This window comes from Cnephaeus nilssonii, assembly GCF_951640355.1.
Source record: "Cnephaeus nilssonii genome assembly, chromosome: 5".
NCBI lineage: Eukaryota > Metazoa > Chordata > Mammalia > Chiroptera > Vespertilionidae > Cnephaeus > Cnephaeus nilssonii.
The window spans coordinates 29,227,131-29,240,009 of NC_137076.1; the positions used below are offsets into that span (position 1 = coordinate 29,227,131).

The 12,879-nt window shown below is 56.0% G+C and overlaps 1 protein-coding gene across 2 annotated transcripts; it reads right to left on the reverse strand.

Annotated features, from left to right (window-relative positions):
* Positions 1-261: 261 nt before the first annotated feature.
* Positions 262-12,160, reverse strand: TNFAIP8L1 (TNF alpha induced protein 8 like 1). 2 transcript variants are annotated; one of them, XM_079772134.1, is made up of 2 exons: positions 12,021-12,160; positions 262-2,737 (listed from the first exon to the last, which is right to left on the reverse strand). In XM_079772134.1, the coding sequence occupies exon 2, from the start codon at positions 2,730-2,732 to the stop codon at positions 2,172-2,174; it is 561 nt and encodes a 186-aa protein (XP_079628260.1). In that variant the 5' UTR covers positions 2,733-2,737; positions 12,021-12,160; the 3' UTR covers positions 262-2,171. The 2 variants fall into 2 exon arrangements, with proteins under 2 accessions (XP_079628260.1, XP_079628261.1); XM_079772135.1 differs by lacking the exon at positions 12,021-12,160 and adding an exon at positions 10,836-10,890.
* Positions 12,161-12,879: the final 719 nt, after the last annotated feature.

Below are 12,879 nucleotides of genomic sequence, written 5' to 3' on the forward strand. Positions count from 1 at the left end.
GGAGGACATGCCTATTGATTGGGAAGAAAGGAGGGAGGGAGGGACGTGAATGTGAGAGAGAAACATAGATCAGTTGCCTCCCGTATGCTCCCCAACCAGAGACCAAACCCACAACCTAGGCATGTGCCTGACCCAGAATTGAACCCACAACCCTTCAGTGCATGGGATGATGCCCCAACCAACTGAGCCACACCAGCCAGGGAGGGCTCAAGAAAAATTGTTTTTTAAAAGGCAAAAACTCCAAGGAGAAAACTCAGCACCAAGCAATTCAAGTCAGTTTCACATAATGACATGTGCTTTTATTTAAATTGTTCTGTAGTGCTCTTTGGTTTTTCAAAATTAAATCCCAAACTTATAAAGAGTCAAGAGGCAGAACAGCCCATCAAGGAACAAGTACAAGCATTATGCATATTGATAAATTCAGCAGAGCTGAGGGCAAAGAATTTCATCTGGGGCTTCTCAGGATACTCAAAATGCACGTTTGCTCTTGAATATGAAGATCTGTCTCTTGACTGGAGAGATAAGTGGGGAAGTTGGCCTTAGAGCGGTGACGTAGGAGGTAGGAACAGCTGACTCTCAGGTGAAAGGCTTTGGCTTCTTCAAGGAAGCAGAAACCAAACCACAGAAAGGCTGACCTGAATCTGGGGGCATAATCTTATCAGCCAGCACCACAGGCCAGGGAGAGGCAAAAGGGAGAGGTGGAGACTGTAGCAAAGCAGAGAGGGGCAACCTCTACGCAGCTTCACCAGCAGGCAGTTCAGGCTTAGCCGGGTTTTTGAGAGAGACTCCAAATCTAGATTGGCACGTGCAATTCCCGTTTTAAATGTTGTCAACTGATTCCAGATGGCTCAAACACAGGATGGGGCAAGCAAACCCATCTTCTCACCAAATGCGGCCTGCAGGCTTCCTGTTTGCAACCTTTGCCCCGAACGAACTAGACCGAGTTCTGTGATCTGTCACAGATCATTCCCCCTCTCCCTTGGCACCCAGAACAACCTTCCTGGCATGGCGGGACCTGTAGCCCTGTTTTGCAATCTATGCCCCCTTCTGACAAAATTTGCAAATGCGCTCCCACACCCCACCTATCTGTCGACGCCCCGAGTTGAGAATCACTGCATCTTGTGGGTGTCCCCAAGGCCAAGATTGGGAGCTTTGCTTTCAGAGGTCTGAAAAACATTTTTCAAACATGAAATGATCGTTGGACAGTGTGCATGCCTCTCAGATGTCTTTTTCCTGGTGCCCGGCATGGAGAATGCACTCTGTCCCCTCCACGTGGAGTCAGAGCTGGGATCCCGAGCAAATCGAGGTGTCCTCACCCACACACCAGCGCCCGGCAGCCCTCTTCGTGGCTCCCTGTGCCCACTCCCTGGGCTGGGCGGCTGGAAGGAGACTTGTTTCCTCTCAGTCACGGAGGCCAGAATCTGAGGTCCAGGCTTCCGCCAGGCGGCTCCTTCTCAAGGCTGCCCCAAGCCTCCCTCCCAGCGCTGGGGGTTGCTGGCCATCCTTGGTGGTCCTTGCGCTGTAGCACATCCCTCAATGCCTGCCCCACCTTCGCATGGCATTCTCCTCTTGTTCAAATGTCTCCCTTTTAGAAGTGTCCCGGTCACACTGGGTTAGGGGCCCACTGTGCGCCACTGTGATCTCATCTCAACCAACTATGTCAGCAGCGACCCTGTTTTCCAAATTTGGGTCACACTCGGTAAGTCCTGGGGTTTAGAACTTACACAAAGTGGGGGTGGAGGGGGGATCCTGCTCACCCCATTACTTCCTTCCAGTTCAGTGTGACTCCTTTCTGAAGGGATTAAAAAGCCCAGGTTACAACGTGCAGTGGGCAGCACCAGCTGTCAGATGGCATCCAGTGAGCTGAGGGGTGCCATCGGTCATCACATTCAGGACAGGTGGACCTGAGCAGAGCGCGGTCTCGAGGTGCGTGAGGAGGCCACTGGCCCAGCCGGCTGTGCCCGTTTCCACGCTGAGCTCCTCTCCAGAGAGATGCGGTGGGAGAGGTGACAAGGGTCCATAAAACTGCTGCTTTAAGCGGTTCAGCAACCTCTGAAAGCGGGCAGGCCACCTGTCCGGGGAGTTTGGCTAGAATCAGACCGGGGATAAAGAGGTCATAAAATATGATAAACACCCCCCCCCCGGGCCCCAGCAGGAGAGCTGCAGACGGGTCATATGCTGTCCTCGTCCAGCATCCTGGTGAGCCCCTCGCAGATGCGGCGCAGGTGGGAGCAGTAGGGCTCCGCCGGCCCGTAGAGCACGGCCAGGAAGTCGCAGTTGGCAAAGTGGCCGAAGACGTGGTTGATGCGGCCGTGGGACTTGGCGGTCAGGTGCGGGCCCACGGCCTGGTGCAGCAGATCCCGGCACTCGAGGAGGGCGGTGGCCAGCACACGCCGGTCGAAGGTGAAGTCCACCTGGTGGAAGCTGACGGCCGTCATGGCCAGGCGGCGCGCCCTCTGGCGGAAGCGCTGCAGCAGCACCAGCTCCTCCCCCGCCAGCTGGCCGCTGCGGAGCAGGAGGCCCAGCTTCACCGCCACCTTGATGAGGTTCTTGAGCACCTTCTGGGCCTCCTTGCGGCTGCGGGTGAACTCCTTGGTGGCGCGGTACAGCTCGTCCAGCACTTCGCTGCTCGTGTCGTCGATGAACACGGCCACTGTCGCCTTGGACGCCACCTTGCTCAGGAGCTTCTTCTGGGCCTGCAGGGCCAGGCTCTTGGTGCTGAAGGTGTCCATTAGCCCTGCCGGGGACAGACGGACCGGCATCAGTTCCCGCGGCCCCCGGGCCCTGCCCCTTTCCTGGTGGCCTCCTATACGTCCCGCAGTGCCCTGGCCCCTCAGCACCTGCCTCTCCCCTGGCAGACTCATCCCTCAGCTCAGCCTGGATACCACCTCCTCCAGAAAGCTATCCCGGACAGTCAAACCGAGGGGGGGGGGGCGCCTCCTCTGGGCCACACATGCCCCAGGCACCCCCATCCCTGCTCTTCGCCCCCTGGCTTTGCTTCCCCACTGGTCTGCCCCGCCCCAGGCCACAGTGGGGGCAAAAGGCCTGATTCCTTACCCGCTGTGTCCTTGGAGATCCAGAAACATCTGCCGAATGAGTAAGAGGAACCCGAGACCCACCCCCAGCCTTCATCCGCTGCCCCAGGCCCTGGTCAGAATCCACCCCCGCCCTGGCCCCAGGCTGGCCAGACCAGGAATGTCATGTGGGCTCCCACTCACACCCAAGGGCTCCTACAAAGCCTGCCTTTGTGGGAGCTCAGACCCCGGGAGAAGGCCAACCCTCCCTCAGCCGCCCTCTCAGAGGTTAGGGCGCGCCCAGGGATTCCTGGAGCAGCCTTCCCTGCCCCCCACACCAGTCACCAGACCGCGGGGCTACACAGGCGGGGGCCACAGCGAGGGTACCACTGACTCAGCACCGTGTGGCAGGCCCTGCGCGGGCACACGTGCCCGTTTTGTCATTCCACCGGGTATTGGGCAGGTTGCCCATTCTGCAAAAGAAAGCACAGAGGCTGAGCCACTTCCCCAGGCCACACAGGAACACAGGGCTCCCCAGCGCCCTGCTCGTCAGCCCCTCCACCTTTCCCAGCTGACACCGCAAGTCACCCCGAGTCCTGGAGGGTCGGGGCTGTCCCCCATGACAAAACCAGCCCTCTGACCACTGGTTCAAGAGACATAACTGCCTATGCCTCAGTCTCCCCTTTTATAAAACGGGGAAGAACTAACTCTGCCCTGGAGCAGAAGCTCGTGGCCAAGCCCAATGCCCACCAGACTGCCTGTCCCCTGGGCAAGAGGCTGGACCTCGAAGCCATCCAGCCACCTGGATGCGAAGGCCTCTCTGACAGCAGCAGTGTCAGGCTGGCCACTTGGCACAAGTACCTATGCCTTCCCACCAGTTTCTCTAGAACATTCTATTCCATTCCCTTTACTCTTCCTATAAACTGCTGCTCATCCTTCAGGTCTCAGCATCACTGTCACCCGCTGCTGGAAGCCTTCCCAGAGGTCCCAGGCTGGGCCAGGTGCCCCTTGGCTCCCACGTCGCCCTGGACATCCTCCACTGTGGCCCCGAGACCTTGGTGGCCATGTCCACCTCGCTGACCCAATGGCACGTGCAGGGGCTGTTCACACCGCGTCTCCAGGGGCCAGCCCAGGGCCTGGTTCTACAGAGCAGTGGCCCGTGTTTGTTGACTGTATGAGGGAAAGGATGTCTGCAAACACTGGAATGAGATTGTACTCCCAAGGCCTGGGTCTAATCTCCCCAGTTTACAGATGGGCAAACTGAGGCTCAGAGAGGAACTTTTTCTGAGTCCAGGGATGAGGCCCAGGCTCTGGACCCCAAGGGCCCTGGAGCCCAGTTCCTTCTGCCTATTTTGGTTGCTGTGTGAGCCCAGGCAGGGCTCTGCCCTTCTCTGGCCTTGACCTTCCCATCTGTAGGTCCTGGGGTGAGGCGTGCTGGTTCTAGAGGAGAGTTGGGCCTATTTACAGTCTTTAGAAAGGGCCTGGGCCACCACAGCACCCCCTCCCCAAGCCAGAAAGAAAAGGGTGGGAGTGGAGGCAGCTGCATCCTCCCTCCACAGCCTCCACACTTCTAGCCCCTCCAGCCAGTCCCCAGATCCGCCACACCTGGGCCAGCCCAGCTGCATGCCCACCCCTCCTCCCCGACCCATTGTTCTGCCAGAAACACTGCAAACAGCCGGGTGGGGGGCGGGCGGGGGGGTAGGGAGCAGGTCATGGATCAAAATAAACCCTGGCCTTCCTTCCTGCCGGCTGTGCTCACACAGGTCCGAGAACAAGCCAGGGGATGGCCAGGCTGCGCCACGCCAGCCCTTCTGAGTCAGGGTCTTTCCAGGAACTGCCCAGAAGTTCAGGGGCCAGATGGCTAGTGTCCCTGGCCCCTGCCCACCAAATGCCATAACCCCACTATCATTTCAGCCAAAAAAGCCCACTAACGTTTTAGAGCAGTGGTTCTCAACCTTTCTAATGCCGCGACCCTTTAATACAGTCCCTCATGTTGTGGTGACCCCCAACCATAAAATTATTTTCGTTGCTGCTTCATAACTGTAATTTTGCTACTGTTATGAATCATAATGTAAATATCTGTGTTTTCCGATGGTCTTAGGCTCTACAGCAGTGGTTCTCAACCTGTGGGTCGCGACTGTAGAGCCTAAGACCATCAGAAAACAATTTTATGTGAGAGATGTGAGAGAGATACACCGATTGGTTGCCTCCTGCACATGCCCAGACTGGGGGCTGGGTATCGAACCTCTCACACACACACCTCTCTCTCTCTCTCTCTCTCTCTCTCTCTCTCTCTCTCTCTCTCTCTCTCTCCCTTCCTTCCTTCCTTCTTTCCTTCCTCCTCACTTCCTCCTACCTCCTTACCTCCCTTCTACTCTCTCTAAAAATCAATGGAAAAGCGTGGCTCAGTGGTTGAATGTTGACCTATGAACTAGGAGGTCATGGTTCAATTCCCGGCCAGGGCACATGTCCTGGTTGTGTGCTCTGTCCCCAGTGGGGGACATGCAGGAAGCAGCAGATCAATGATTCTCTCTCATCATTGATGTTCCTATCTCTCTTTCCCTCTACCTTCTTCTCTGAAATCAATAAAAAAATATATTTTTAAAAATCAATGGAAAAAATATCCTTGGGTGAGGATTAACAACAAAAGACAGTATCAAGTGCTGGTGAGGCTGTGGAGAAACTGGAACCCTCACATGTACAGATGGTATGAAACATGGAAAACGGTGCAGCTGCTGTGGAAAACAGTATTGGCAGTTCCTCAAACACAGTTACTGCATGACCCAGCAATTCCACTCATAAACATCGACTCCCCCAAAATGAAGACACATGTCCACACAGAAACTCATACGCACATGTTCAGAGCAGCACAATTCATGTACCCAAAAGTGAAAACCCCAATGCCATCAACAAATGAGTAAACAAAATGTGGCCCACACAGTGGAGTGTCACTCAGCCACGAAAAGGAGTGACGCGCTGACGCTCACTACAGTGTGGATGGACCTTGAGCACATGGTGCTCAGTGAGAAGCCAGACCCCAAAGGCCACACAGTGTGATTCCATTCATGTGGAATGTCCAGGGCAGGCACATCCACAGGAACAGGAAGAGGCTGCCAGGGGCTGGAGGGAGGTGAGGACTGACTGCTGATGGAGATAGGGCTTCTTTTAGGGGTGGTGGAATGTTCTGGAATTTGAATACTTTGAAATTCTCTGAGTTTATATCTCATCAAGCGGAGCAAAGTGTATATACCCATATCTCTATGCCCCTCACTATATATTTTATAGCTCATTTTTTATAATGCTAAGTGAATTTAAAAATGGGATTTGGCCCAAACTTTAATACAAACAGAAAGTAAGATAATGCCATAAGATTTTTTTTAATATATTTTATTGATTTTTTTAACAGAGAGGAAGGGAGAGGGACAGACAGCTAGAAACATCGATGAGAGAGAAACATCGATCAGCTGCCTCCTGCACACCCCCCACCGGGGACGTGCCCGCAACCAAGGCACATGCCCCCAACCGGAATCGAACCCGGGACCCTGCAGTCCGCAGGCCGACGCTCCATCCACTGAGCCAAACCGGTTTTGGCTGCCATAAGATTTTTAAATCACTTTCACATTGACAGGCACTCAGTAGGTACTCAGGACAGGTCTGTTTGTTTGTTTGTTTGTTTTAATTGATTTTAGAGAAAGAGAAAAAGGGAGAGGAAGATTTGTTGTTCTACTTATTTGTGCATTATTGATTGATTCTTGTATGTGCCCTGACTGGGGATCGAAGGTGAAACCTTGGCGTATTGGGATGACTTTCTTTTTTTAAATATATTTTATTGATTTCTTTTACAGAGAGGAAGGGAGAGGGAGAGAGAGTTAGAAACATCGATGAGAGAGAAACATCGGTCAGCTGCCTCCTGCACACCCTCTACTGGGGATGTGCCCGCAACCAAGGTACATACCCTTGACAAGAATCGAACCTGGGACCCTTGAGTCCACAGGCCGACACTCTATCCACTGAGCCAAACCGGTTAGGGCTTGGGATGACTTTCTAACCAACTGAGTTGCCTGGCCAGGGTGAGACATGTTAGATTAAAAAGAATTTCCCTCCTTAAAAGCTTGAGCTCACTGCACTCAAGGATGGAGCAAATCTATCAGAGGTTTGCCCATATGGTGAACATCCTATATAATAAAAGGCTAATATGCAAATAGACTGAATGGCGGAACAACTGGTCGCTATGACATGCACTGACCAACTGGGGGCAGGCACTCAACACAGGAGCTGCCCCCTGGTGGTCAGTGCACTCCCACGGGGGAGTGCCGCTCAGCCAGAAGCCCTGAGCTGGGCTCACGGCTGGCGAGTGCAGCGGTGGTCTAAGCCAGCAGGTGGACATCCCCCTGAGGGGTCCCGGACTACAAGAGGGCGCAGGCCGGGTTGAGGGACCGCGTCTCCCTAGTGCATGAATGTCATGTACCTGGCCTCTAGTCCTATATAATAAAAGCCTAATATGTTAAGTGTCCGTTCATTCAACCGGTCGCTATGACGCTCACTGACCACCAGGGGGCAGACACTCCAGCAGGTTAGTTTGCTGTTGAGGTCCGGCCAATTGGGACTGGGTGAGACAGGCTGGACATGCCCTGGAGCCCTCCTGTGGTCCCTCCCTAGCCCCAATCATGCACCAACTGTGGGGTCCCTCGGCCTGGCCTGCGCCCTCTTGCAATCCGGGACCCCTCAGGAGATGTCCACCTGCGGGCTTAGGTCCATGCACTGGGCCTCTAGTATAGTTATAAATGCCTATCGAAAAAAAACCACCCCCACTCATCAGCGTATGTTTTTGGCAGGACATTAGGAAGTGGAGGCCAAGGGCTGCCCTGAGCATGGCTGGACACCTAGTGTCCCTGGTCCCTGCCCCCAAACGCTAGAACATCCTGCTATTATCAGAAGCAAAAAAAAAAAATAATAATAATAGAAGTTTTCCAAATTTCCAAAATGGCCCCCTAAGAGATGTTGCCCACACTGGAAGGAGGTGCCAGAAATCAATGAACATGGAAATAAACAGGATAATTTCAGGGCCACGGGGGCAGGGAGGGAAGTGACAGGGACAGGCAGGTGACATGGGCTGGGGTTGTAGGGAAGGCCTTTCTGAGGTGGCGCCCCTGGAGCTGGGGCTGAAAGGACAAGGTCTGGGGGAAGGCTGAGCCGGGCAGAGGGAGCAGCCTGTACAGCGGTCCTGGGGCAGGACCTGTCCGCTGTGAGAGGAACAGCAAGGCCACAGGCCCGTTCACAACCCCTCACAGGCCACAGAGGCTGCAGACAAGCCCCATGCCCCAGGGGCAGCTTTCCCTTCTGTGAACTGGGTGTCCAGACACCCAGTGGCTCTGTTGACTCCTTCCCTGCCCCCCACACTCTTCCCCAAAACACTGGAGCCTGGTCCACGCTTCGGACTTTTGCTCTCTGCCAACCCCATTTCAGGTTTTGGACTCCAACCTTTGTCCCCGTTCCCATTTTGTTCACTCCAACTCCCACTATTCCTGGGAGTCACTCCCCATCCCCCTCCTCTCCTCCCCCAGGCAACCACGGATCTGCTTCCTGCCTCTGGATCTGCCTGTCCTGGGCATTCCACACAAAGGGAATCACGCGCTGTGCGGCCTCCTGTGTCTGGCTTCTCTCACTGAGCACCATGTGGTCCAGGTCCATCCACACTGTAGTGAGTGTCAGTGAGTGCTTCCCTCCTTTTTATGGCTGAATAATATTCCACACCTTATTGCTAATATAATGTAATTAACCACAAGTTCATAGTCCGTCATTTTTAATAAATGGCAAAACTGAAAATTCAGCAAGGGGCTCTCGTGAGCTGGGGTGAGACTGCTCCAGCATGCCACCGGCCACGGGCAGCCTGCCCCCACCACATGAATTCTTCATGCCCCACACAAAGGGTGTCAATAATTGATGTACCCGCTTGGCAGGTCCACACCAGCCATCCTTCTCTCCTCTCTGTCCTGGCTGCAATGGCCAAGGATGGCCTCAGGGGGCCCCCCGCCTCTGCCCACTGTGCAATAGACCTTGCTCCCACACAACATCAGGTACCCACTACATGGAGCCCTTTATTAACCATTGCTCACACTGCCCAGTCGGTGCTCATTTTAAATATGGCCAAAGGGAAAGGGGAATCTGCCTGTCTGAGGTTGGGGAGACACCAGTGGTTATCAAACTGGGTTTCCTAGAGCCCTTGGGGGCCACCCCAAGGACAAGCAGGGTCTGGCCACCTGCCAGGCTGCAGGGAAAGCCAGGACACTTTCAACTGTGGTCAGATTTCTACCGAGGAAGAGTTGGGGGGGCCAAACAGGAATGTTGGAAGACTACTGCCAAAACCCATGCAAGGAAGCACAGGACCGGCGGGGGCTAGGCTGAGCAAAAGATGTTTAACAGCAAGTGGAGGCTTCAGGGCCACATGGCAGGAAAGTGGATGCAGCCCCTAAATGAGTTCTGGATTCGCACCTTTCTCACCTACCCAAGGCCTCATCCCTGGTTCCCGGGCATCCCATGCTGTCCTCCCTGAAGCAGCCACCAGAGGGCGCCAGTAAACACCTAAGTGGGGCCCCAGCCCTCCTTTGCTCACTTCCCTCCAGGCTATCCACCTCCTCTATTATCTCCCTGCCCTCACCACCTCCTCCTTCTCCTCCTCCTCCTCCTCTTTTCCCTCTTCCCCATCCCCCTCCCCCTCCTCCTCCTCTTCTAGCTCACTCTGCCCAACAGGCTTCCTCCCTGTTACTCCACACACCAGGCAAGGTCCTGCCCTAGGGCCATTGCTGGGTCTGAGCCCTGGGCCTGGAATGCCCTTCCCCCCAGGTCTCCACGTAGCTGTTTCTTCCTTGTCGTTCAGGGCTTAGATCAAATGCTGCCTCCTCAGGAGGCCGTCTCAGAACCCCCATTTAAACTAACTTCCCCATCCACCTGACTCCCCATTATCTTCATGCAGTTACTACTAAGTGTAATGATTTTTCTGGCTGAAAGTACATGTCTTCCAACCCTGAAGCTTGGCTCACAGTAGGTGCTCAGAATCTGTTTGTTGAATGAATAAATGACCTCTCAGAGGGTCATAGAGATCTCATTCGTGGACCCCACTGTTCAGCCAGGAAAACTGAGACCAGAGACAGAGTTATCCCAAGGTTACATACATAGTAGCACAGCACGAGCCTCTCTGGAGGGGGGCTTCCCCGGTGGATGCTCCCAACCTCCACCATCGCACTGGACACAAGGGGAAACTGAGGCCTGGAGGACAAGGCCTTAGGAGCTCTCAAGGACTCAGCCTGTGGTCCCTCCATGAAAGCTCAGGGGGGTGGGATTCCAGGGGAGGTCGTCTCACGGAGGGGTGTAGAGGCATCCTGAAGGAGGTGGGTATGCTGTGGGCCTGCGCCGGTCCTGCCAGCTCTGGGCCCCCACCTCTCGGTGTATAATACCTGGGGCCGAACCCAGACAAGCATGAGTTATTACTCAGCATCTGCCTCTAAGTGTGGCTGCTTCCATGCCAACAGCTGGTTTTTCCCAGGCACCGTCGTGTGGCCCCATTTGACAGACAGAGACGCTGAGGCCCCCTAAATCCACCTCATTAGACCACCAAGCAACCAAAAGGCCCCTTACCTGCCCAGGCCTCAGAGGAGGAAATTGAGGCCCAGGGCCTCAGACACACCCAAGGCTACACAGCAGGAGGGGACACAACACCATGGGGCCTCAAATCTGCACCTGCCTAATTTCTTCTCTTAGGGACCCCCTGCCCTGCTCCCCATCAGAATGGGATTCAAGACCCCCAGGGGCCGGGGCACTCACCTACCGCCGGTGTCCCAGGCCACGGAGCCTGCCAAGTGGGAGAAGACAGCCCAGGTGTTTGTGTGGCCGGGGCTACAGCTCTTTGTTATGGTTTCCATAGGTACAGCGTCCCTGCCCTCCTCCGCCCTCCCAGCTGCCCAGCCCTTGGCCCAGCCCATCTAGGCAACTTGTTATGTTTTAAAATTGACTTTGTGGACCTGGCAAGGCGGTGGAGGAAACAGCAGGTACACAGGCCCCGAGGCAAGACGATGCCTGGGTGTGAACGTGGAGGCTGTGTGCCCGGACAGTTACAGAGAGGGAAAGTGGGAGGGTATGAGGGCCAGGAGAAATGTCTCTTTACTCCATTTTGGAGGGGGAAACTGAGGCCCAGAGAAGGGAAGGGAACTGCCTGAGGACCTGAAGGAGACTCACATTCCTGCCTTTAATCCTGGAAGCAGCACTGAGCCCCAGGAGTTATGTTCCTTCCATTATACAGACAGGAAACTGAGGCTGGGAGAACGGAATCATCTGTGAGTGGCAGAGTGGGAACGCAGGTTTGTCAAATTCCAAGATCTGAACTCCCTCACCACTTGCACAACTGCTCTCACCCATCTGCAGCCCCTCAGGGCCTTCACCTCCTTCAGCTGGGCTCAGACACACTCAGGAGGTAACCATGGAGACCTGTTTACACCTGGGGCTGCCCCTCCTCCAGGAGGGGCCCCAGATAGAGGAGGTAGTGAAGCCCGCAGATCTGGGTCAGCTCACCTGCCAGTTACCCCAGCGGGTGACAGTCCCAGTTCACAGCTGGCAAAACTGAGGCCAAGGCTTCAGGCCACCGGGGAGCTCCTAGGTGGCCAGTGTAGGTGAGCCTGGCCTTGGCTCTCCCAACAGCCTGGAATCTGGCCCCGGCACCTGGCGCCAGGTGAAAGGAGTAGAGTCCATCAGAGTCCCCATGGGGGTTAGTAGGGGGCTCTCTGGTGCCAGAGCACCGCCCCATGCCAGTGGGGGCAGTTCAGACCCACTGTGCCTTCTCCTAACCCATGTAGCAAAAGAGGGTCAGAGACCGAGGGAAAGCAAGAGCGAGAGGGAAACTCAGGCAGGAACACAGGCCGACGGGGAAGCCGGGTTTGCAGGGGCACGACGTGGCGGGAGAGACGGAGGGCGGCCAGGTAGCCCCCGAAATTCGCCCCGGCATCGCTCTCTCACCTGCTCTTCGGGGCCCGTCGTGGATCCGACAGCCGGGATCCGGTCCCACCGCCTCCGAGGGGCCGAGGCGCGCGCCGCGGAACTCGCGCTGGTGAACTCAGCGGGTGGGGCGCGAAGCTCTCGCCCTCCGGTCGCCAGGCCCCTCGTGGGCCCCGCCCCCGCCCTGCCCCCGCCCTCTCGGAGGGGGATGGGCCAAGGACACGGACTCAGCCAATAGCAGTGCGGGCGGCGTACAAAAAAGCCAATAGAAGCAGGTCACCGCCGCGGGAGGGGCGGGGCTAGGGGCGGGGCCAGGCGGCTCGGGGGATTCCTCCGGAATCGCGAAACCGGCCGGATGCTGGGGGCGCCGCGGCTCGGGGCCCGTCGGAAGAAAGGGGAGGAAGGGGACCGAGTCAGAAACAAAGAGACCCAAAGGGGAGAGAGGAAGGCTCAGAGTCCAAGAGAAAAACATCCACCGTGCAGTTCTGGACAGGACCCTTCCTCCCTACGGGACTCAGTTTACCCACCTGGGTAACAGACATTTGGGTAGAAGCTTGTTTCTTCAAGTCCAACCAGGGAACCCTTTACATCAGAATCACCTGGGAGCCCCTTAAAAAGGCAGATTCCAGTACCCCCAGACGGGCTGCCTCTGACCCAGGGCCGAAGATCTATCTTTCCGGGCTGCTCATAAACCCTCTAGGTGAGGCTTGGGCAGCGGCTGGGGGGACAGGCCCTGGAGATCCCACCGGGGGACTCCCAGAGCCAGCCTGTTTCCGTGGGAATGAGCCTCCTGGCCGCCAGCAGGTGGGGCGGCAGGGCCAGCTGGGCATCCCCCACCCCCGTGAGGATGCAGCTGTGAGTCCTGGGAACTGGGCCCTGG

Bases quoted from the DNA above. Each gene is read 5' to 3' on its own strand.
- TNFAIP8L1 (XM_079772134.1), bottom strand. From the start codon at position 2,732: ATGGACACCTTCAGCACCAAGAGCCTGGCCCTGCAGGCCCAGAAGAAG.